The following is a 23,822-nucleotide window of genomic DNA, read 5'->3' as shown; positions in this document are numbered from 1 at the left end:
ATTAAAGGAATAAATTGATAATTCATACATACGTAAGGAAAAATCTCAAATGCACAATGCAAACTGAGAGAGGCCAGTCTGAAAAGGCTAGGTACTACATGGTTTCATTTATATGATATTTTGGAAAAGTCAAAACTACAAAGATGGAAAACAGAATAATGGTTGCCAGAGTATGAGGAGAGTGGAAATGATAAATAGGTAAAGCATAGTGAATTTTTTTGTATTGTAAAACTATTTGATATGATACTGTAATGGTGTGTCTGTGACACTATGCGTTGATAGGAACTTTACGGCACAAAGAGTAAACCTTAATGTATGTAAAACTTTCAAAAATCAACAGGAAGTCATTAGATTGGACCTAGACCTACAGACTGTCTGATTATAACTGATGTTATTCTGACATCAATCAGCACCCCTCCCTTGCGTCCTGCTATGTGATGGTTCCTGGAACAGGTTGTGGTCCTGACATGGACAAACATGCAAAGTAATTTCCCATACCTGGTAGCATTCATGTACTAGTACCTATGACTACTTCCCCTGCCCCGTCCCCTTTATCCTATATAATTCTTTAGCACCTGCACCTGCCAAATGGCTCAGGGATCCATTTTGTCTTGCAGCTGCCCAAGACATGCCTTGTATGTAAGTTTCCCTTCCTAAATTTCATTAGTTACCAGACTAGAATAGCTAGCCTCTTTCTTCAGTCTTTCCCTGCTCTCTGCTTATGGAGGTAGAATTTCAGTCTTGGGGTTTCCCCCTGGGTCTGCATGTATAATCACTTACCTATTTTATTTTATTGGTCAGCATCACATTATCTACTTTCATAATAGGTGTAGCTATCTGGTAGTGCAACTCCACTTGCTATGTTGTTTTTCTTCAAGATACTACGATTTTTTTTTTCCACACGCAGAGTTTTCATGTTAGCTTTAGATTTACCTTCTCAAATTTAAAAATAATAAAGTAACCCCTTATGGTTAAGATTTTATTAGGATTATATTTAATTTATACATTAATCTAGATATCAGACATAATGGACACTTTTACAAAATTTGTTCTTTCACTCAATGTATATGGTAATACCTTATTTAATTGTGCTTTGTTTAATTTCTCTTAGCAATATTTTGTACTGGTCAGTGAAGAAATCTTGTACATATTTTATTCATTTTATTCCTAGGTATTTGATATGTTTGTTTTTCCCAAGCAGAGGCATGATGGGAGCCACTGAAGAGCTTTAGGCAGGGGAGTCATGACCATAATTGTATATGAAGACAATTATTCTGTTTGGCACAAGGCAGTGAGAGCGGCATGTGGATATGTAGGCAAATCTGGAAAAGTTACACTGTTCACCCTATACTCCATTCTGCATTATATCTAAACATCCATCAGGTACTATGTCTTCTAGCTCCTAAATAGCTCTTACATATTTATCCGTAACTCTCCATCTTACTGCCACATCTCAAGTTCTGCCCCACATTCTCTTATGCCTGGGTTACTTCAATAACCTTCTCCTCTCTCCATCTTCTGTCCCTCTAATCTATTTTGCATATTGTAGCCGTAGTGAGTTTTTACAAAGACAAATCTGGTTATAATCCCCAGGATATGACTTTGTTTCCCATTTTCCTCAGTTGAATGTGCTCACAAGGCTCTCTCTATGGCTCTTGCTCACTTCTCTAACTTCCCCTCTCACTATTCCAACTTTCTATTTAACTCCAAAGAATTTCTTTCAATTTCTGGAACTACTTGTCATGGGCCTTTAAACATGTCCATTCTGCCTGGAACAATCTCCCTAGCTCCCTGATCACCCTTGCCTAACTCCTACTCATTCTTCATATCTCACTTCTTTATCTTTGATTTTCAATAGTTTGAATATAATATACATGCATATGATTTTCATTTATCCTGCTTCAAGTTTGCTGAGCTTCTTAGGTCTGTGGCTTAATACTTTAAATTAAATTTGGAAATATTTTTGACCATTAATTTTTAAAATATTTTTTCTATCACATCTTCTCTTTTCTCTTTCTGAGCCTTCGAAAATACATGCATGTCAGCTTGCTTGATATTGTCCACAAGTCACTAATGCCCTGCCCATTTTTTCCCCAATTATTTTTGTTCTTCCTGTGTTTTAAGGTGGATAATTCTTATCAATCTATCTTCAAGTTCACTGATACTTTGTTTTCTTGTTTTTCTGTCCCAGATTTTTTTTAATTAATAAATTTTGACATTTACACCCCTCACAAAGTGATAACCACCCCAAGTTTACTACCCCTCTGACATAGTACACAGCTATTACAGTACCATTGACTATATTAATACTTTATTTTCTAGTGCCCAATTTGTTATAAATCTCATCCAACAAATTTTGAAATCATACTGTATTTTTCAGTTCTAAAATATCCATATTGTAGGGTTTCTATTTTTCTCCTGAGATTCTCTTTACCTTTTCCTGTATATTTTTAAAAAACAAATTTATAATAGTTATTTTATTTTTTTCCTTTTAGAATGTTAAATTTTATTTAATAGATTGAAAATATTTCAGACATTTATTTTATCCGTTTATTTGGGTTTGGTTGTATGGGCTGAGGAAACACGTTACTGGTGCTGAGCCCTGCAGTCCGGGCTGTTCACAGAACCGCTGTACCTCAATATCCAAGTGACAAAGCTAGGCCTGGATGGTGCACTGTGGATCGTAACATCCAGGTCTACTAATCTAGTAGCTAAGATTGTACTCAGAATCTCACCTACTTCAAAGAGTTTCCCTGTACACACTGTAATCGGTGGCATCACACACAGAATAGGCACTTGGAACATAATAACTTGACTGTTTACCAATAATTGTAAGCTTCACATTTTCCAGTGAATGACTGTCACCTAAAATATTTGTCCAGCTGGATCAGTTGACCCTTGAACAACAAGGGTTTGAACTGTGTGGGCCCACTTGTATAGAGATTTCTTTTCAATAAATATATTGAAAAATTTTTTGGAGATTTCATTATGAAGCAGTCATATTGATTACATCTAGGCTACTATAAAGCAATCGTACTGCTGCTTCTTTGTTACCTATGCATGAATCATGTACTAGTTACTTTAAAATCCTTATCTAATAATTCCAATATCTGGTTAACCTATGTGTCAGCTTCTATTGGCTGTTTTTCATTATGGGCTATATTTCCTGCATTATGTCCATTAATTTTTAATTTTATTTTGGATATTGTGAAAAAAAGAACAACGGAAATTTAAATGAGGAACTGAGCATTCCGATTCCTTCACAAATTGGGTTGAGCTGGTGTTGGACTACAGCTTTAATTAGATTGAGTTTATCTGCAGTTAGCTCAACTCCTGTCCTCCTGCAAAAGACTGAACTCTGAATTTATCACAGTTTTAGATAGAAGGGGATGACCATTGTATCAGAATATTCTGGTTTGCCTTTAAATTTAAGTTCAGTAGGGCCCAGGAATCCAAGTACCATGAGGATACGCAAGACTTAGTGAAATCTCTTTATTTAACCAGAAGTATTTCCTCTGCTACTGATTTCTTGGCAATCTTAAGGGTGGGATATAGGCCTATGTCCTTTATGTTTGTGATTGGGGTCCTTGCAGACCTAAGTTTACCCACCAATTTATACTGTTGGCAAAGTCTCTGCAGGTTTTTTTCTTTTTTAAATTAAGATATAATTGATATATAACATTATATTAGTGTCAGGTATATGACATAGTGAGTTGATATATGCATATATTGTGAAATGCTATGTTTGATACTAATATAAATGAAATTAATTTTCAATTTCATTTCTACCTGCTTGTTGGTGGTAGTTAGAAATCGAGCACAGAATACTAACCTTATCATCAGAAACCTTGCTCCATTAATTTAATAATTCCAATAATTTTATTTTCTAAGTATAATATAATGCCACCTGTGAATACAACAGTTTTATTTCTTCTGTTCTCATCCTTATACCATTTTATGTCTTTTATTTTTCATATTATTCTGTCTAGCACATCCCAGTAACATGTTCAGAAGAAGTGGTGAAGGAGTGCCATCTCTCTGTCTTCATCAATTTCCGTAGAAAATGTCATAATTTGCCATTATATATGGTGTTTCCTGTGAGTATTTTTGGGTCTTCTTTTTTTTCTAGATAGAGTCAAACATCTCCTCAATTTCTTGCAGGCTCAGAGATTTTATAAATGAGTTAACTTTGAGATAACTTTGATAGAATATTTTTTTGCATCTACTGAGATCTAGTTTTCTCAGGTAATCTGTGAATTACAGAGATTGGTCTGCTGATCATTAGAAATACCTAAAACATAAACCATTTGATCATGATGATACACTATTATTTTTTTAAAATGCTGAAATTTATTTGCTTTATAAACATTTTAAGAATATTATATCTACTCTCAAAAAACTGGTTTGCAAATATTTTGATATGTAATACCTTTGTCAGGTTTGAGAATTAAGGTGCCCCAAGGCTCAAAGAGTATTAACCTATTCCTTCCTTTCTTCCTCTCAGTTAAAGTTCTTGTCAAATTAATGGTATGTATTTCTTATATTTTGGGAAGATTTTACTGAAAAAGTAATCTGAGACTGGCCGATTTTTTTGTAACACTGATTCAATCTATTTAATATTTATTTCTAATGTTGGCTTGATAATTTGCATTGTTTAATAAACGTGTTTATTTATCCAAATTATCAAATTTTTGGTAAAAAGCTTTTCACATGTTTTTCATTATAAATGCTCTGTGGATGAAAAAGGGGCCACATGTTAAACACGACAAGCTCAGGAGACTGAAAATAACCACACAGGATGGTGTGAACATAAAATTGCCTAACTAAGGTGGGCTAAGGAGGGAAGTCACATCTTTACTCTGAAGCTTCCTTGATAATGTCAATCTTTACCTTAAGTGAGCCTGTCTATTGTCTTTCTGCACCTAAGATAACATCCTTGCAATGTCAGTAATCCCTTTTTCCTAACCAGAGCAGGGAACTACAGAATCCTTCATTGTTATTCTTGTCCCTCGTTACCATCTCTGTGCTGTAAAAAGTGAACTATTAACTATGCTGTACCCACCTACATAAAAGAAGTACCTGTCTCTCCAATTTACTTTTATCCAATCCAGAGATTTCCCCACTTTGCTTTCTCCCAGCCCCTTAATCTGTCACCAATAGATGTCATGTAAGCCTCTTCCTGTGATTCTATGTATTAAATAAGCTGCAAACCACCATTTTGTGGAGCATTTTCTCAGTCTTTTAAAACTGCTTCCTGGCATCAGTTTGGTTCAAATAAACTTTTATAAACGTTTTCTTTGGCTGGATGCTTTCCATCAACAGCTCTTTTGTGATATTTCCTTCCATTTGTTCATGGTAACCTGTGTTTTCTTTCTTTTATTTTCTCCATAAGTCATGTTAGGGTTTTATATTTTAAAAGTTCTTTCAATGAATCATATTTTCTCCTTGCTGATTTCCTCCATTGTGCATTTGTTCTAATTTCATTGAGTCCTTCTCCTTGTTTTATTATGACTCTCTCTGATTGACTTAGATCTAATGTGTTTTTTTCCCCTCTAATTTCTTGACACGAAAAGTTAAATCAACGCATCTTCAGGCTTTTCCTTTTTTTTTTCAACCATAGGTAGATATGACTATAACCTATAACCAGTGTACTTATAACCAGTGTTTCCCTTAAAACAATGTTTTAGCTAACATTTAGTAATACATGTACGTACATCTCTAAGTTCTGTGAGCTGCTCTAGCAAATTATTCAAACCAAAGGGGTCATTGGAACTTCTGATCTATAGCTGGTCAGTCAGAAGCACATGTGACAAATTGGACTTGTGGTTGGCATTTGAAGTGAGGGGACAGTCTTGCAGAGCTGAGCCCTTAACCTGTGGGATTTGATGCTATCTCCAGGTAGGTAGTGTTGAATTGTAGGACCTCAGCTAGTCTACGAAAATTGCTTGGTGGTGTGGGAAACCACCCCGACACACTGGAATTGGGTGTAGAATCTTAGTTGATGATCAGAAGTAGTAGCAGAGTCAGAATCATACCAGGCAACTGGAGTTTTTCTAGTTACCTTTAATGTTATTGGCTTAATTATATAGGATTTAGAGAATATACTTTTGATTAAAATCATCTAGTTTTAGGGGGATTGTCTTCTGGTCCACCATAAGGTGGACTTTGGTAACAGTCCCTATGAGATGAACCAAAGTGAATTTTGTCACTTTTGGGGTTAGTATTCTCTCTCTTTATATATCTATTAGATCAAGTTTCTTAATTATGTACTGAAAATCTCATCGTGCAGGACTTATTGTCTACTCTTCCTATTACTATTAAGAGAAGTGGGTTAAAAGTCACCCTCTTGGTGATTGTGGAGTTTTCTATTTTCGTATTGTTCGCTATGTATTTGAAGTTACCTTAGTGAATGCCTGCACATTTAGGATGTTCATTTCTTCCTGATGATTTGTCTTTTATCATTACAAAATATTCCTCATTATTTGCAGTAATGCTTCATGCCTTAAAGTTCATTATCAGATATTAAAACAATTACACTGATTTAATTTGGTTAATATGCACATGAAAAAATTCTTTTTCAAGTTTTTACACTCTCTATGTCTTCATTTTAAAATTGTGTTTATAATAAATAGCACGATGCTAGATTTTATACTTTATTCACTGAAATATCTCAATCTTTCACTTGCTCAATGTAATCCATTTTACATAGGCCTTATATCTACCACAGCCCATTTTCCCCCCAATTTTCACATGTCTGCATTATGTTTGTTTTCTTCCTCACTTGACTATATTTGTCGTAATCAAATACCATTTATTATGGCTTTTCCCCTTCAATCAATTTCTTATATTTACATAATCATTATTATTGTAATGATTACTCTAGAGACTGCAACATGCATACTCAACATCATATAGTATAATCCATATCATTAATTTACCTCTTCCCAATACTGCTAGAAACTTAGACATATTATAATAACTGTATTTTCATGCCTCCCAGCTTTTGTAATAAATGTTTGCATTTTGTTCTGCATGTATTTATAATCCATAAGACACTATTAGTGTTGTTTTGTACTGTTAATTTTAATTATTTTACCCACATATTGACTGTATCTTGTACTTCATACCCATCTGAACATTCATTGTTCTTTTTGATAAAATGTTTCTCCTGATTGAAAAAGAAACATTAGTATTTCTTTGAGTGCTGACCTACCTGGCAATGATGTTTTTGCCCAAGGAAAGTTTTATTCGTCTTCATTCTTGAAGTTAATTTTGAAAAACTAAAGAATTCTAATTTTGCAATTATATTAATCAAGTAAATGTGTTATTCCATTGTTGTCTGCATTCAATTATTTTATTGAGGTCAGCCATCTAGCCATTTATCTAATATCATTCTTTTTAAGATATGGATATTTTATCTCTGGCTGCTCTTAAGATTTTGCAGTGTCTCTGGTTTTCAATAGTTTTATTATGATATTACTAAGTGTATGTCTGTGAGTTTATCCTGTTTAAAATTCAATTAATTATTTGAAGCAGTGGAATAATATGTTTACACACTGTGGGGAAATTCTCAGCCATTATATGTTTTTTATTACTTCTATTTAATTCTCTCTCTCCTCCTCTACTGGGTCTCTATATTAATGATTTTAGGTTTATTGATATGTTCCACAGTCACTTATTGTATTTTTTTGTTTGTTTGTTTTTCCTTTTTTTAAAATTAGTTTCAGGTGTACAAAACAATGCAATAGTTAGACATTTCACCCCTCACAAAGTGATAACCCTCCTCCCCCAATCTATTGTTCCTCTGACATCGTATATATCTATTACAGTTCCATTGACTCTATTCCCTATGCTGTACTCCATATCCTGTGACTATATATATTAAATTATAGTTGACACACAGTTTTACTCAACTTCAGCTTCAGGTGTACAGAGCAGTGGTCAAGCATCCACACCATGCATGAAATGGTCTCCCTAATAAGATATGGTCCCATCTGATATCCTACAAAATCTTTACAACATTATTGATTATATTCCCCAAACTGTCTTTCATATCCCTGTGGCAATATTGTAGTTACCAATTTATGCTGTCTAATCCACTTATCGTATTTTTAATGCTTTTTAAATGTTGTCAATAATTGGTAGTTTCACTGCCTTTTCTTCTAATTAGCTAATCCAATTAATTGCACAATGCAGTCTATAATTCAAATTGTTCACTTGATACAGGAAAGCCCCCTCACTATAGGAATTGTAAGTCTCCTTTTTCCTAGTTTTTAGCTTCCTAGTTCCTGGTCTTAATCGCTTTTTAAATCAGTTTCTTAATCTTAAACTAAAGATTGTCCTTAGCCTGAATCACAGAATGTCTCTCACCCCCTGCTTCAGATAATTACCCAGAAGCTTGTGGATTGTAATCATTGTGGCCCAGTGTTCTTTCCACGCCATCCTGGGCCTAACTCCTGGGTAAACAATACCACCTGAATAACTAGTTAAAACCAGAGGAAAAAGTTATAGGCCTCATGAAGCTAAATGGACTTTTACCCTGCAGCAATAGCTTTGAGTCCTGCTTCTTAGGCCAGCGCTTTTAAATCTATTAACCAAAATCTATCTCTCCTCATCTAGGGGCCATTGGGATACAAATGTGCCCCAGCAAGGCTTCCAGTACATCCCGACCAAAGAGGTCAACACAGTCTTCCAGGCAGATCTCAAGACCCCTTCCTCTCATTTAAGATCAGATAAGGTGAGAGTTCTGTGAATCCCTTATAGGCAGGGACAACAACCACATACAGCAGGAAGCAGATACAGAAGAGACCTCTAGTCCCTCAACTTCCCATAGAGATGTATGGGGATCATGCCTTTTAGGTGGAAATAAGGCAGGCAGTTAGAGGCAGGAATTGGGTTTCCAAACATTACTGCACGTTTGACAAGGCCTGTGGATAGTGACTGCCCAGAGACCTCCCAGAAATCTCCCCTCTATGCCCACATTTTCCCTTTATCTACCATAACCATTAACCACTATGAAGACACTAGAGGACACAAACTACCTAACTAAATTAGACTGGTCTCTCACACCTGCACAGTAAAGGCTACAATGCCCTTCGTCTCACGTTAGTCTTATTATACCACCATTATAATATCATGCATATGCCTGGAAGTTCATTAATATTATTATAACAGACTGAATTCTGGGAAGGAACATGCCCAGTCTAAAATGATGAGATAATAGCCTCTTGTCAATTACAAGTGCCAATCAAGTGGCCCCACACCTGGAGAGGAGTAGCCCATTGTAGAGAAAATAAAATAAAACCACCAACCATTCACTAGCCACTCCCTTGTGCTCAGCCTGCTCCTATCTCTTTGGAGTGTACTTTCACGTCTAATAAACTTCTCTTTCACACTGTATTTCTGTGTCTCATTCAATTCTTTGCTCAAGACGCAAAGAATCTGGACACCATGCCAAGAAGGGTCTGTTCTCCAGTAACACACTGATTTCCTGAATTTATATATTTTATTTTTAAGCTCTAGAATAGATATTTCATACCTCTGCATAGATGTTAATTTCTGGTGAAAAGAATCTACCCTCTTTCACTAGCTTGTTCACTTTTCTTCCAGTTTTTCTAAAATAGTAATCATAGTGATTTTTTTGTTCAGTATCATCTTTTGCACTTTCTGGATCATCTTTTAGATGGCTTCTAGCTTCTCTTTTACTACCTTTGTTGGTGGTATTTTCTTATTATTGGCCATAATTTCTTCCTCTTGATATCTGTAATAATTTTTTATTGTTTGCCAGATGTTATATGTAAAGACCATAGTTGTGCAGGAGAGAATTTCCCTTGACTTGAGAAATTTCCATCTTTCCTCTGTTTGATAGAGCGAGTGACTGATAACTTCAGTACAATTAGGAATTGAGTTTGGTCAGGAAATAGTGTAGTTTTAGTAAAAAATTATCTATCATAATGGGCTTCATTTTGAGAGCCCATATCCCTCTATTTTCTCAGCTCTGAAAACAATGGGTGATTATGTACTGATACTCAAATTCTGAAAAACTCAATTCTCTAACTTATATTCCAAACTCCTCCAAATCAGACAAATGGTTTAAATGCAAGACAGTACATATTTTTGAGGCAAGTTGCTTTCGACAAGGTCTTTGCTTCCTAAGTACAACACACTGTAGATATTTCTGACTTTAGAAGCTTTAACCTATCTCCCCTAAATTCAGCAAATGTGGTGTAGGGAAAACTAATTTTGAATCTGATGTCCTTATGTGTCTGTTACAGTGACACCATGTCTTCTATTTTGAGATTTAAACCTCTAGTGTGATTCTATTTAACAGTGTAGTTTAGCTTGGGACTTTTTGAAAGCTTTTTTCTTTTCTTTGCTTCTCTTCCCTCCCGCCAAACCTTAATGATTCTGTTTACTATACATTTACCATGCATGCCAGTTTCAGTGGTTCTGTTTACTCCAGACCATATGCATACCAGACTCATGACCCAGGTTCTTCAAGGAAATCTCCAGGACACTGACTTAAAGAAGTTTTCACATCTGCATAAGATCCACTCCTATCCCTGAAACAAACCAGCCTCTGGGAAGTGCCTTTTTCCAGGAATTGCGTGACCAACTCCCCCTTTCCTTTGTTCTACCTCTCCTTATCTGCCTATAAAACCGTTTTGGCCATGCTGGAGGTGGGGGTGGGGGGGAGGCGAATGTCCAAAAGCCATCCACTCAGAATGCCGGCATTTTGAATAAACGTATTTTTCTTTCCACCAATCTTGTCCCTTGAGTTTTGGCTTTCATGCAGGGAGCACCCAGACCTTTAGCATAGTGACATAATTTGTCAATCTAATCTCTTCTACACACTAAGAGGTTTTCAGGTTTCTCTTTGTTTAACAGAGGCACTTTAACTGGGTGGGCCAAGTTTGATCCTTAATTTAAATTCAGAATTATCATGTTCCAGGGAACAACCATTTTTGTTCCAGGGGAAATAAGCACTAACAATTCAAATTGTTTTCCCTTTTCTGTAATTTTTAAGTCTTTAAATTTTCATTTCCTCCACAGCTCTCTGATACTTTGAAAATATAAATTTAAAAAAATTTTATTTGGCATTGCATAGTTGTAGTTATTTTCAGAAAAATCACTTGCCTACCAAGACCTACCTAAAATTGGAAGTATTTTCTTTATCACATTTTATAACCAAAGAAACCCAGCAATTGAGAGATAACTGCTAATGTTATTCTGTCTTTTCTAATTTTGTTGGAAACTTGATGTAAATTTAAGTAAACTTCCCAAGATAGTAAAGGGCAGTGGTAAGGAATGCCCTTAAACAAATAAAAACTTGATACTTCCTACTCCTGCTTTTTAAAAAAAATATACCAAGATCAGTACTGTAACAGTCACCAGTCAGAAAAAGAGAAACCACATTAGTGATTTTAGAGGGATAGAATTAAATATAAAGAATCAGGTGAACAGCTATTGAAGAACAAACCAAGGTAAAGGAGACATTGTGCTACTAACTGGTTCATAACCATGAAATATTAAGTGTAAGAGGGTGATTCCATTCACAGAACTGAGGAACAAAGGGAAGAGATGAGGGTTACATGAATCTAGAGGACTGTAGGGCTGGTCCCATGGATCTGAGTCTCAGAGCTCTGACAGGAGGTACTGCTAAGCTGGTGTAGAAGATTTGGGATATTGGTAGCAAGCGCAAAGACCTGGGACCCAGATCTCTGAAAGTAACACGTCAGACAGCCATGCTGGTATCTCTCAGGTTGGCAATGAGGTTGGCTGTGAATGAATTAAAAAAAAAAAAAAAAAAAAAAAGGATATTGAAACTAAGCATAACTGCCAGTGTAAAATCTGTTATTGAGATAGCACTGGCATACAGGAAGCAAACAGATCTCCCAGTGCTCCAAACTCCCAACTCATTCTCCCTATTGCAGATCCCTATAGGAAGGGGGCTGGTACAACAGAAATGTCTACCAACATAGAGTACAAAACGGTAAGGGTCTTTGGAGCTGAGAAGCAGTAACTTGAAAACTGGTATACCATCCATGTGCCACACCTTTTCCAGAAAATTAAAGAAACAAATTTTAGGAAAAATGAACCCTCTAATTGTTTAAAATAATGAAGAGTAAGTAGAAACATACTAGGAATTGCCTTTTTTAATGAATACCTATTTGGATACATTTTTTTTGGTACTGATTGCTTTTGTTTCCCAAGTTGACTCTGGGAAAATGACATTTTAGGTTGATTAAAATTTTTGCCCTTGTTTTGCAGGTTGAGGCAGAACATTTTGTGAGGATTTCCTTTGTTGAATAGGAATATTTTGTGAGGATTTTCCTTGTTGGACAGGAATATTTTGTGAGGATTTCCCTGGTTGGACGGGAATATTTTGTGAGGACTTCGCTTGTTGGATGGGAATATTTTGTGAGGATTTCCTTTGTTGGACAGGAATATTTTGTGAGGATTTTCCTTGTTGGATGGGAATATTTTGTGAGGATTTCCTTTGCTGGATGGGAATATTTTGTGAAGATTTCCTTTGTTGGACGGGAATATTTTGTGAGGATTTTCCTTGTTGGATGGGAATATTTTGTGAGGATTTCCCTTGTTGAATGGGAATATTTTGTGAGGCTTTTCCTTGTTGAATTGGAATATTTTGTGAGGATATTCCTTGTTGAATTGGAATATTTTGTACGTCTTTCTCTTGTTGAATCGGAATATTTTGTGAGGATTTCTCTTGCTGAAACGGAATATTTTGTACGTCTTTCTCTTGTTGAATCGGAATATTTTGTGAGGATTTCTCTTGCTGAATCGGAATATTTTGTACGGCTTTCTCTTGTTGAATCGGAATATTTTGAGGGGATTTCTCTTGCTGAATTGGAATATTTTGTACGGCTTTCTCTTGCTGAATCGGAATACTTTGTTTTTCTTTTGATTGTTGTGTCTCAACCATTTTCATTTGAGGTTGAGGCTCAACTTTTTGCTCTTTTTCCTTAGGTCTTTTTTTCATACAAAGAAAAAAAAGACAACATAGTAAAATTAACAACCATAAAAGTGAAAATATTAACAGATAAATCTTGCTTATCTTTTTTCTCCTAGGGGGTGGACCACTGTCAACACTACCTCCATGGCCTTTGATTAGGCAGTTGGGAGGGTCCCACATATAGTTGCAATGACAGTGATGTTTATTGTTGCAAATTCCCCTTCTGTTACAGAACGTAGGTGAACAATTACTATCCAAGACAGATATATGGACACACTTCTTGTGGATGCAGAGATGCTCTGCACCACACTCTGTGCCATCTTTCACTTCACCAATGTCAGGTATGGTCATCCCAATGTGGTAGTCAGTACTCCAGCAGTTGATGCCGTCGTAGTAAGTCCAATGCACAGTAGAATGATCTCTCAGAAGGGGAATTTCAGCCACGTCCTCACACTGAACTCTCCCGCACAAGATATCCGAGCTATTACATTTTAAATATGAAAAGTTTTGGGTACCACAGTTACCAAAACGGTCACCTAGGGTGTTTATTTGTTTGTAGCAACTGTGATTTGCACTCTTTGCCTTTTGGCCAAAAATCTGCCTACATTGTGCAGTACGGTCATTGCATCTCTTTTCATAGCAGTAGGCACTGTCATTACAGGGAATTCCATCTTCCACATACACATCATCTGGGCACATATGGGATGTTCCATTGCACCACTCTGGAAGATCACATTCATTGACCTCCTTTCTACACACTTCCCCTGATGGTAAGAAGTTGCAGTCCTTGCAACAATGCCCAAAAGCACAATTAGATCCAAAACTCAGAGTGCAGTTTGACAGACAACAGGCATCTTTTGCACAATGCTGTAAAGGTCCACAATCACACTCCTCATCCTCTTCGACAACACCATTCCCACAGCGCTGCCGTGTAAATATGTCCTTTGCATGTATAGTGTAGCGCAAACATTGTGCCGTAACTATTGAATAGTCCCAAAAATAGGCATAACTACAATTGCTAAATTTAGTTATTGGTGGGTTATCATGATGCATTATACATTTAAACCTTCCACATCTACACACTACGCTGTCATGAGTCATACCCAAATTATGACCTATATGATGAGCAAATGCAATTCCAATAATGGTCAAGGATTTGTTTACAAAAGTCACAATTCCACAACCATAGAGTGATTTACATATTCCTTTAACCATACCTAAACCACTTAATCCTCTTATTGTCCTGTGTATAAAAAGATGCGCAGTATCATGTGGCAGGCGGGAAATAAGGTTGTTAGCTTTCCAAACGCAAAACAGTCTCAGAGATCTCTTTGCATCATCTACTTGAATGTGGTTTGTTTGAGTCCACACCTCCATACCAAACAATAACACTTTAAGATCCATCACCTCATAAATGGAGTCCACTATATTTACAATAACATATAGGTCTTCCTGCAACCTTGAGATATTTTTTTCACAATGAAGATAGAGAGTATGGTCAATCACCACTGCTATTTCAATATAGAACCTATGGACCCACCAGCCCTCATAAGAACTTTGCTTCAGAGTAGAATTACCAATCTCTTGAAACTCAAATTGGCTTACAATTTCTTCTTCCATAAAGTCAGATTTCATGGTTGGGTGTTGAGTCTCCTTGCTATCCATTTTATATACTAGATGTTCAAATTTGGTAGATAAAATCATGGGTTTAATTTCGTAAGCAATGCTATTTATCTGTAACAATCCTCGAAAGCCCCCAAAACAGGTACTGAGGGCAACCAGGGATTCTGGGTCCCCTTCCACATAACCATGATAATAGCAGTCATTCTGAACAAAAGGCTGGTCCTCAAGGAGAGCGCCCTGGTCCGAGTAGGTGAACACTGGCAGGTGTCTGGACAACAAATGCTTCTTGACCTTTATGTGGATAATGTGTCTCTCACCCCCAAAATGCAGACCGTAAGAGAGCCAGCCTGGAAGCTTCATGCCGATGCCAGTGCCTGTTACCCTCAAGGGAATCACCACTTCTGGAGGACTGTGATATTGGGAGTGTTCAGTCCGGGTATGTCCAGAAAAGGACAGAAACACCCCAAGCCAGTGTAGCAGGAGCATGATTCGTATGTATAGCACTGCTTCAGTCATAGTCATTATGAAGCCACCATTATGGAATCATTAGTCCAGAGAAGGAGGAAGCAGGGCTGGGAGTCACAGATGGTCTGGCTGCTTATTCTGAGCTGGTCAGTGTGCAGGGCTAATCATTAAGTATCTGTCTTCTGGCAAAGTTGAACCATTAGAGCATTAGCCCTATAAGTAAAACAAAAAGCAATATGTGGATGAGGTGGTTATGAGAGGGCCTGAGAAAGAAGAACAAAGTTGGAGGTATCATGCTCCCTGATTTCAAATTATACTACAAATCTGTGGTAATCAAAATAGTATGATACTGGCATAAAAACATACACATAGATCAATGGAAAAGAATACAGAACCTAGAAATAAAGCAACACTTATATGGTCAATTAATCTATGACAAAAGAGGGAAGAATACAAAAGGGGGAAAAGATAGTCTCTTCAATAAATGTTGGGAAAATTTGACAGATACATGCAAAAAATATGAAACTACACCACATTTCAAAAATCATCTACAAAAATAAATTCAAGATAGATTACGGACTGAAATGTAAGACCTGAAACCATAAAATTCCTAGAAGAAAACATAGGCAGTAAACTCTTTGACATCAGTCTTAGCAATTTGGGGTATTTATCCCAAAGGATTGAAATCGGAATCTCAAAGACATACCACAACTCCCATGTTCATTGTGGTACTATTCACAATAGCCAAGATGTGGAAACAACTGAAATGTCTATGAACAGATGAATGGATAAAAAAGTGTGGTATATACACACAATGGAATACTATTCAGCCTTAAAAAAGAAAAAAATTTGCAATGTGTAACAACATGGATGAACCTTGAAGACGTTATGCTGAATAAAATAGGCCAGTCACATGCAGACATATACTGTGTAATTCAACTTATATGAGGTATTTAAAATAGTCTAATTCATAGAATTAAAGAGCGGAATGGGAATTACTAGGGATGGCAGGGGGTTGCGGAATGAAGAGTTACTAATCAGCAATCATAAAGTTTTGGTTAAGTAGGATCGATAAGCTCTATAGATCTGCTGCTTGACATCGTACCAGTAATCAACCACAATAAATTGTACTTTTAAAAATTTTTAAGAGGATACACAACATGTTAAATGTTCTTACCAAAATGAAAAGAAATAAAATGAAATAAAATTCAAAAGATTGCCCTAGGCATTTCCTGAGTAATGTCTGTAGCCAAACAAATGCCCTTCACATATCTAAAATCCCTTGTCATACCAAGAAAAAATAAATTATAACTTGAAAGAGAAATGACAATTAACTGATGCCAATATTGAGAAGAAGACTATGTTGAAATTATCTAACCAGGATTTTAAAGCAGCATTATAAAATAATTCTTCAATAAGCAATTACAGATTCTCCTGAAACAAATGAAAACATAGAAAATCTCAGCAAAGAAATAGCAATTATAAAAAAAGAACACTTGAACACTGATGATGGGTAAATAAAATGAACTTTATCTTAAAACTCATATCTTAAACAAAAGTGTCTCAAAATGGATCTTAAATGTTAAATGCAAAACTACAAAATTTTATAAAAAAACATGGGACAAAAATCTTCATGATTTAGGACTAGGCATGATTTAGGTTCTTAGACTTGACACTAATTCATCTATTAAAGGAAAAGTTAATTGCACCACTAAAAATAAATTTTTTTCTAGGCAAAATATTTAGTTAAGAGGATGAAAAGGGACGCTGGGAGAAAATATTTTCAGATCACATACCTGAACGAAATTGTACCTATGATATATAAAGAACCTTCAAAAGTCAACATGAATACAATAAGCAATCCAATTAGAAAATGGTCAAAAGGCATAAACAAATTTTTTACCAAAGAGGATACATAGATGGATAATAGGAACATGAAAACATCACCAGCATAATTAGCCACAGGGAAAATGAAAAATCAGACCATGAGCTATCACTATACAGTTATTAGAATGGCTAACATAACCAAACTGATTGATGCCGACACTTGCTTTCTTCTCTTCTACAACAAAGTGGCAGCCCTGACAGAATTTTAACAACAACGAAAACAACAACCAAACACAGAGAACCTTATGGCTAGGGGAAGTTTAAAAGGGGGAAACAAACTCAGAACTGGAATATCTAGAAGTTCCCAAACTAACAGATAAATGCACGGCAGATATTTCAAACCCTCTCAACTCAATTTTGCTCATTTGCACAGTGTCATCATAACTCTGACCTTTTGCACTTCTTCGCAGTACCTGTGGCTAAAGATCTACATTCCCTTTATGATTGTTGACATTCAGTCCAATTAGTTTATATTGCTAGCCCAAGGATTCTTCATTTTACTCTTGGTTTAAAAGACCACCTCACCTCTATTATAAAACTCTTTTTCTAAAAATCCAGGCCATCAATAATTACCTGTAATTCTATAATGTCAAAGAAAAACACAAGTCTTTTAGTATCTACACATAAATTGTTTTCCTGTGTGAGGGAGCACTGTTGTGAGACTATTGACAGCAAATGAAGACAAAAAAAAAAAAAAAAAAAAAAAAAAAAAAAACATTTAGAAGAGGAGACACGGTAATGGAAAAAAAAATCGAGTACATTTAATAGATATATTGACTATCACACAGTTATCCAAGTGGCCTGAGCAGTCTCACTTCTGCAGGTTGGCTGAGGTTACCCACAGACACAAGATTAGTTATTTATTGCTCCTCTAATCTTGAGATGCTAGCTGTGGAGCAGAGGACGTTTTCTTTGGGACTCTATGACAGTTTGGTATCTGTTGCTGTTTTTCCATCAGAGCTTCCATTTTAGTAGTCCAGGTCAGCAACATTTCCCTCAGTGGTATTTTTCAGTTTCTCCCTGACTTTAATCAAACCAGTTTCTAATGGAGCAAATTTGAACATGAGAATTTCATTTTTTTTTTTTTTTTGGCTTCAATAAATGGCTATGTACGTAATAACATTTCATTCCCAGAACATTAGACAGGAAATAAGAGTAAAAGTAAGAGAACATTCCTAACTATTCTGAGAAAAAACTGGGCCTATTAATTTTTTTTTTTTTTTATGTTCTAGGCCAAATTAGAAGAATGAGTTTAAGTATCAGTATATTCAATGCTATTAAACTAAGTAGATTTGTCTTTTCCTAATTAATTTTTAATGTTAATTTTTCCAGGTATGATCCAGGTATAACAGAATGTGTCAGTTATTGTATGAATTTTGTTTTTTTTTGACCAGCAAATAGTTGAAAAGTGGTCTATTATATTGTACTGTTTTAACCAGTGAGTTTATATTTGTCTGTTGGGCCTCTAAATTTTAAGTTGTTTTATTTATATGAAGAGAAATTATGTATCCCATATTCTAGTTTAGGAACTTTGAAAATATATGTACAAACCGATGAAATTTTATTATATTGGACCACTCCTGATAAGTTAGCACACTGAACTCTTAACAAAATGTGAGCAACTGAGGAGGCAATTTTAAGGACTCAGAAAGAAGACTGAGCCATATAAAGAAAAAATTCCTAGTGATATGAACCTTTTTATAGTCAAAATACTTCAGAGGCATATACAAAATCCCAGTTAAATAGAAACTTTAAGTCCAAACCTAAACTTGTTTAAGTAAGATTTACAGAAACATTGCTATAGAAGAGAAGTTTTAGGGTAAGAGACAAATAAGTCATCCATGTGATCTCCAAGTATAAAAAATGTTAGCTTCTCCTTCCTCAAACCTCCTACTCCCTCCAGATTTCTCTCTTAGCACCCTGTGTTAGCTAGTACTACTATTAACTGATACTTAGGAAACTTGGAAGTGGGATACTGAAACTTTGGGTTTCTTCCTACCCAGGGGTGGTCTCCAGGGAGTCCATGCTTATTAAAAAGTACCCTCAAATGCCCTGCCCCCGCCCCCAACTCCTGTTCTCTATTTCATTATTCTCCGCCTCAACCCTGGCTCTGCATCATTTTTCTTATAGCAACTCTTTAGGCTTTCTGGAATAATTTGTTCATTAATTTGTCATCTGGAGGGCTCCTCCTCCACATGTTGTGCTGTATTGTCTGTTAGAGCAGGGCAACCAGATTGGGAAGGAGGAAATAAAACTTTGCAAATGGCATGATCCTATATATAAAAAATAATAAGGAATGCACTAAAAACCTATGAGAACTTAAGACAAGTATGGAAAGATCACAGAATACAAGAACAGTATAAAAACAATCAAATCTATTTCTATGTATAAGCAATGGACATGATATTAAGAATACAATTCAATTAACAATAGCATAAAAAGAATTAAAATACTTAGAAACAAACTTAAGAAAAAATGCAAGATCTGTACATTGAAAATTACAAAACTTTCTTGAGCAAAACTGAAAAAGGATTTAAATAAACAGAAAGATATTCTATGTTCATGTGTTGGAAGGCTCAATATTATTACGATGGAAATCACTACCAATTGATACAGTCATCTTAATCTTTATCGAAATTTCAGCAGGAATTTTTTTCAGATATTAACCCGAAGATCCTAAAATTTACATGGAAACACAAATGCCTGGACTCTCCAAAACAATTTTGAAAAAGAACAAAGTTGAAGGACTATCACTTCCTGATTTAAAAACATAAAGGTACAGTTATCAAGACAGTGTGGTATAAGCATAAGAATAGACACAGAAATAAACAGAACAGGAGTGAGAATCTAGAGATAAATCATTACTCTTAAAGTCATTCGATTTTTGACTGGCAAAGCAAAGGTGCCAAGGCAATTCATTCAGGAAAGGATCATCTGTTCAACAAATGATATTGGAACAATAGTATATTCACATACAAAAAGTTGAATTTATACTCTTACCACACACCATACACAAAACTTAACTTGAAAATGCATTATAGAATCGGATGTCATCAACGTAAAAACATAGGTTGTTCCTGACTTTAGCCACCCCCAGCCCCCAGAAGACCAACTAGCAACTATCCATAAATAAGACACCACTGTGAAAATTCCAGAACCTGGGGGGTGAGGCTGAAGCAGTGTCCTGGAACACGGAGACTGAGAAAGGCCATATTAGAAGGGTAAAAAGAGTGGCTATGCTGGCTGCATCATCCCTCCCCCAGGCCAGCACTGCACCTCAGTGAGAGGGCCAACCTGGGCCTACATTTTCTGCAGTGGAGAGAAAACAGAGCCCAAGGTATACATCCAGCTCCCCAGCATTACAGGATACTTCCCAGGTGGCCTGCTTGGGTCTCATTCACAGGGATCACTGCGGAAATCAGGGCTTGACCACTAAGGACCAGAGAGAAATGGAGAAGGGAGAAGAGCTTACAGCAACCAGTGCTAAGATCTTAGCAGAACCCATTCCTCCTTGCAGCTGCACCTGAGCAGAGCTCTGCCCATCTACAGAGACAAGCCAGTGGCCCTGTCTGGCTGGAGAACTCACTGTGCAGTTCTGCCCAGTTTTGATCAAAAGCCAGTGAGCTGTATCAGACGTGGAGCTTTTCTATGATCTCACCCAGGCACAGAAATAAACTCAAAGCTCCACCTACTGCTGAATATAGCCCACAGCCCTGCCTGACCAGGAAGCCTAACCAGAGAATCCAAACAGCTGCATAGCCCACCATACTGCTATGCTTCTCACAGTACCCAAGCAGAGAATCTAGGCAGTGGCTCTTTTCATCTGCAGTGCCATGCTGGTGGCCCCATCGGACAGGGATTTGGGGCAGTTCTGCCTGCTTTGGATCCCCATCCAATGGGTCATAGTGGCTGCAGAGCCCACTCTATTGCCCCTCACACAGAGAGAAGCAAATTTAAAGTCCAGCTCAACTGCTGAGATAGTGTCTAGTCTCACCTGACCAGGAAGTCTGACCAGAGAGTCCATGCCAGCTGCAGAGGTCATTGTATAAGGAAAAAGGGATCAATACATCAAGGACGTATAAAGAGAAGACTCAGATAAATAAAATTAGAAGTGAAACAGGAGACATTACAATTGATACCATAGAAATGTTAAGGATCATAAGGAACTACTATGAACAACTATGCACCAAAAAATTGGACAATCTAGAAGAAATGGATAAACATACAACCTACCAAGACTGAATCATGAAGGAATAGAAAATCTGAGCAGACCAATAATGAGTAATAAGGCTGAAGCAGTAATCACAAACCTCCCAACAAAAATATCCCAGGACCAAATGGTTTTACTGGTGAATTCTACCAAACATTTATAGAAAAATTAATACCAATCCTTCTCAAGCTGTTGGAAAAATTGAAGAGAAGGTAGCACTCACAAACTCATTTTATGAGGCCAGTTTACCTTGATACCAGAGCCAGATAAGGACACTACAAGAAAAGAAAATTCTAGGCTAATATCCCTGATCAACACAAACGCAAAAATCCATGACAGATTATTAGCAAATCATGTTCAACAACACATTAAAAGCATCATACACCATGATCAAGTGGGATTTACTCCAGGTACAAGAATGGTCCAAGATCCACAAATCAATTATTGTGATACACCATATTAACAAAATAAAGGATCAAAACCACATGATCATCTAAACAGATGCAGGAAAAAGGTTTTGACAAAATTCAATGTCCTTTCATGATAAAAACTCTCAACAAATTGGGTACAGAGGTAATACAATTCAACAAAATAAAGGCCATATATATATGACAAGCTCATAGCTAACATTACACTCAATGTTGAGTATATTTATGGGAATACTAAGCAAAAATGCAAGTAAATATATCTTAAGATCAAACCCACTACTGAATGCAGTGTGTATAGATGACGAGGAAGCCACAGTCAATACAGCTGCAGGGAACTTCATGGAGTGGGAAAAGTGTGAACTTGACTTTGAATGATGGAATGACTTTGAAGAATGAGACACTGACTCATTACAAATTCATAGGGAAGGGATAGAAGAGGGTTTCTGGGTAAAAGGAATTACTTAAAGTACACAGGGAATGCTGAAGAGAATGCTGAGACTATTTTAGAGGTAATTGGCTATATAGTGTGAGACTAGATTAAGATGTGTCTTAAGAAGTGGTCGAAATCAGCAGTACTTTCTCCTGAGCACAGTAGGAAAGAACCCACTGTTTCTAAGTAAAGGATACTGTAATCAAGTGTATTTTAAGGAAACTCAGGTAGAGAGTCTAATTTCAATTTCTGAGTTTTAAAAGTTGAAAGAAGGAAACCAATAAACAAAATCATGCTGCGTGTATGAGGTCTGACAAATTATGTTTGCAAACTCATCCTAGAAAAAGTGCTACATACCTCATTGCTAAATATCACTATGGTCACCTTCGAAGTACTCCCCTTGGGAAGCTATGCACTGACGCCGGTGCCTAGTCCACCCTTCAAAGCAATTTTGGAACTCTTTTTCTGGAATGGCCATCAGAGCTTTCGTCATATTACCCTCGATGTCCTGAATGTCATCAAAATGTCTTCCTTTCAATATTTCCTTTGTTTTTGGGTAAAGAAAGAAGTCACTGGGGGCCATATCAGGTGAGCAGGGAGGGTGTTCCAATGCAGTTGTTATTTACTGGCTAAAAACTCCCTCACAGACATTGCCATGTGAGCTGGTGCATTACTGTGATGCAAAAGCCATAAATTGTTGGCGAAAAGCTCAGGTCATCTAATATTTTCATGCAGCCTTTTCAGCACTTCCAAATAGTAAACTTGGTTAACTGTTTGTCGAGTTGGTACAAATTCATAATGAATAATCCCTCAGATATCAAAAAAGGTTAGCAACATCATTTTTATTCTTGATTTGGACTGTTGGACATTTTTGGTAGTGGAGAATTGGCTGACGTGCATTGTGCACTTTGACGCTTTGTTTCAGGGTCATAGTGGTACACCCATGTTTCATCACCAGTGACAGCACGGCCCAAAACATTGCATTGCCTTGCCAAAAGGTCTTGGAAAACTTTGACTCTTCTTTGCTTTTGTTCATTGATGAGCTTCTTCAGGACCAGTTTTGCACACACCTTTCTCATGCCAAGATTTTCAGTGAAGATTTTCCTGCTTCTTTATTGATGTTTACTTGATCTGCTATGCTTCTCACAGTCAGCCAATGATTTTGATGCACAATTTGATGAATTTTTGCAAGGTTTCTGTCAGTTCTGCTTGTTACTGGCCTCTTTGACCTCTCTCCATCAGTGACGTGTTCTCTTCCCTCAGAAAAACGTTTAATCCATTTGTACACTGCCCTTTTTTTCATGGCATTATCCCTACAAACTTAAACTAACATGTCCCTGATTTCACTTCCACTCTTGACAAGTTTAACAAGAAATTTAATGTTTGTTCGTTGCTCTAATTTAAGCTCACACATTCTCGCGACGGCACACAACAATAATAATGAATGCCACTCAGCAAGACACTGCCACATGTCAACATGAACACAGCTGTGAGATACTGATATACCAACATCATGAAAACTTACTGAGCTGTTTGTACAGTGCTGCCAAGGTAAGCATATGGTGGCAAGTTTGCGAACTTAATTGTCAGACCTCATATATCCAAATTAGATGTAAATCTAAATTAAAAATCTATTTTATTTAATTATGTGCTTTGTTTACCTGAAAATTATTACTAATGTTATTTTAGTAAATATATATATACACATATATATGGTTCTGACAATTCCACTCATAAAATCAAGTAGAAAATATTATGTAATACCTTTCATCTATTATTTTCAATCTCTTCCTTTCAACTGCT

At 36.4% G+C, this 23,822-nt stretch overlaps 2 protein-coding genes across 2 annotated transcripts in view; both read right to left on the bottom strand.

Moving 5' to 3' along the window:
- The window catches only part of LOC109448109 (disintegrin and metalloproteinase domain-containing protein 20), an 81,578-nt gene that overhangs the window by 32,131 nt on the left and 25,625 nt on the right, over positions 1-23,822 (bottom strand). The window lies entirely within an intron of this gene.
- Positions 12,141-23,822, bottom strand: part of ADAM29 (ADAM metallopeptidase domain 29) — a 37,276-nt gene continuing 25,594 nt past the window's right edge. Inside the window, exon 2 of the mRNA XM_019733078.2 lies at positions 12,141-15,277. Coding sequence (XP_019588637.2) covers positions 12,245-15,121 — 2,877 coding nt within the window. The 5' untranslated portion in view covers positions 15,122-15,277 and the 3' untranslated portion in view covers positions 12,141-12,244. The remainder of the gene's footprint in view (positions 15,278-23,822) is intronic.

Source organism: Rhinolophus sinicus, linkage group LG07 (genome assembly GCF_036562045.2).
Source record: "Rhinolophus sinicus isolate RSC01 linkage group LG07, ASM3656204v1, whole genome shotgun sequence".
Lineage (NCBI taxonomy): Eukaryota > Metazoa > Chordata > Mammalia > Chiroptera > Rhinolophidae > Rhinolophus > Rhinolophus sinicus.
Note: the sequence above shows the minus strand (reverse complement) of the source record. Positions and strands in the feature narration are given on the sequence as shown.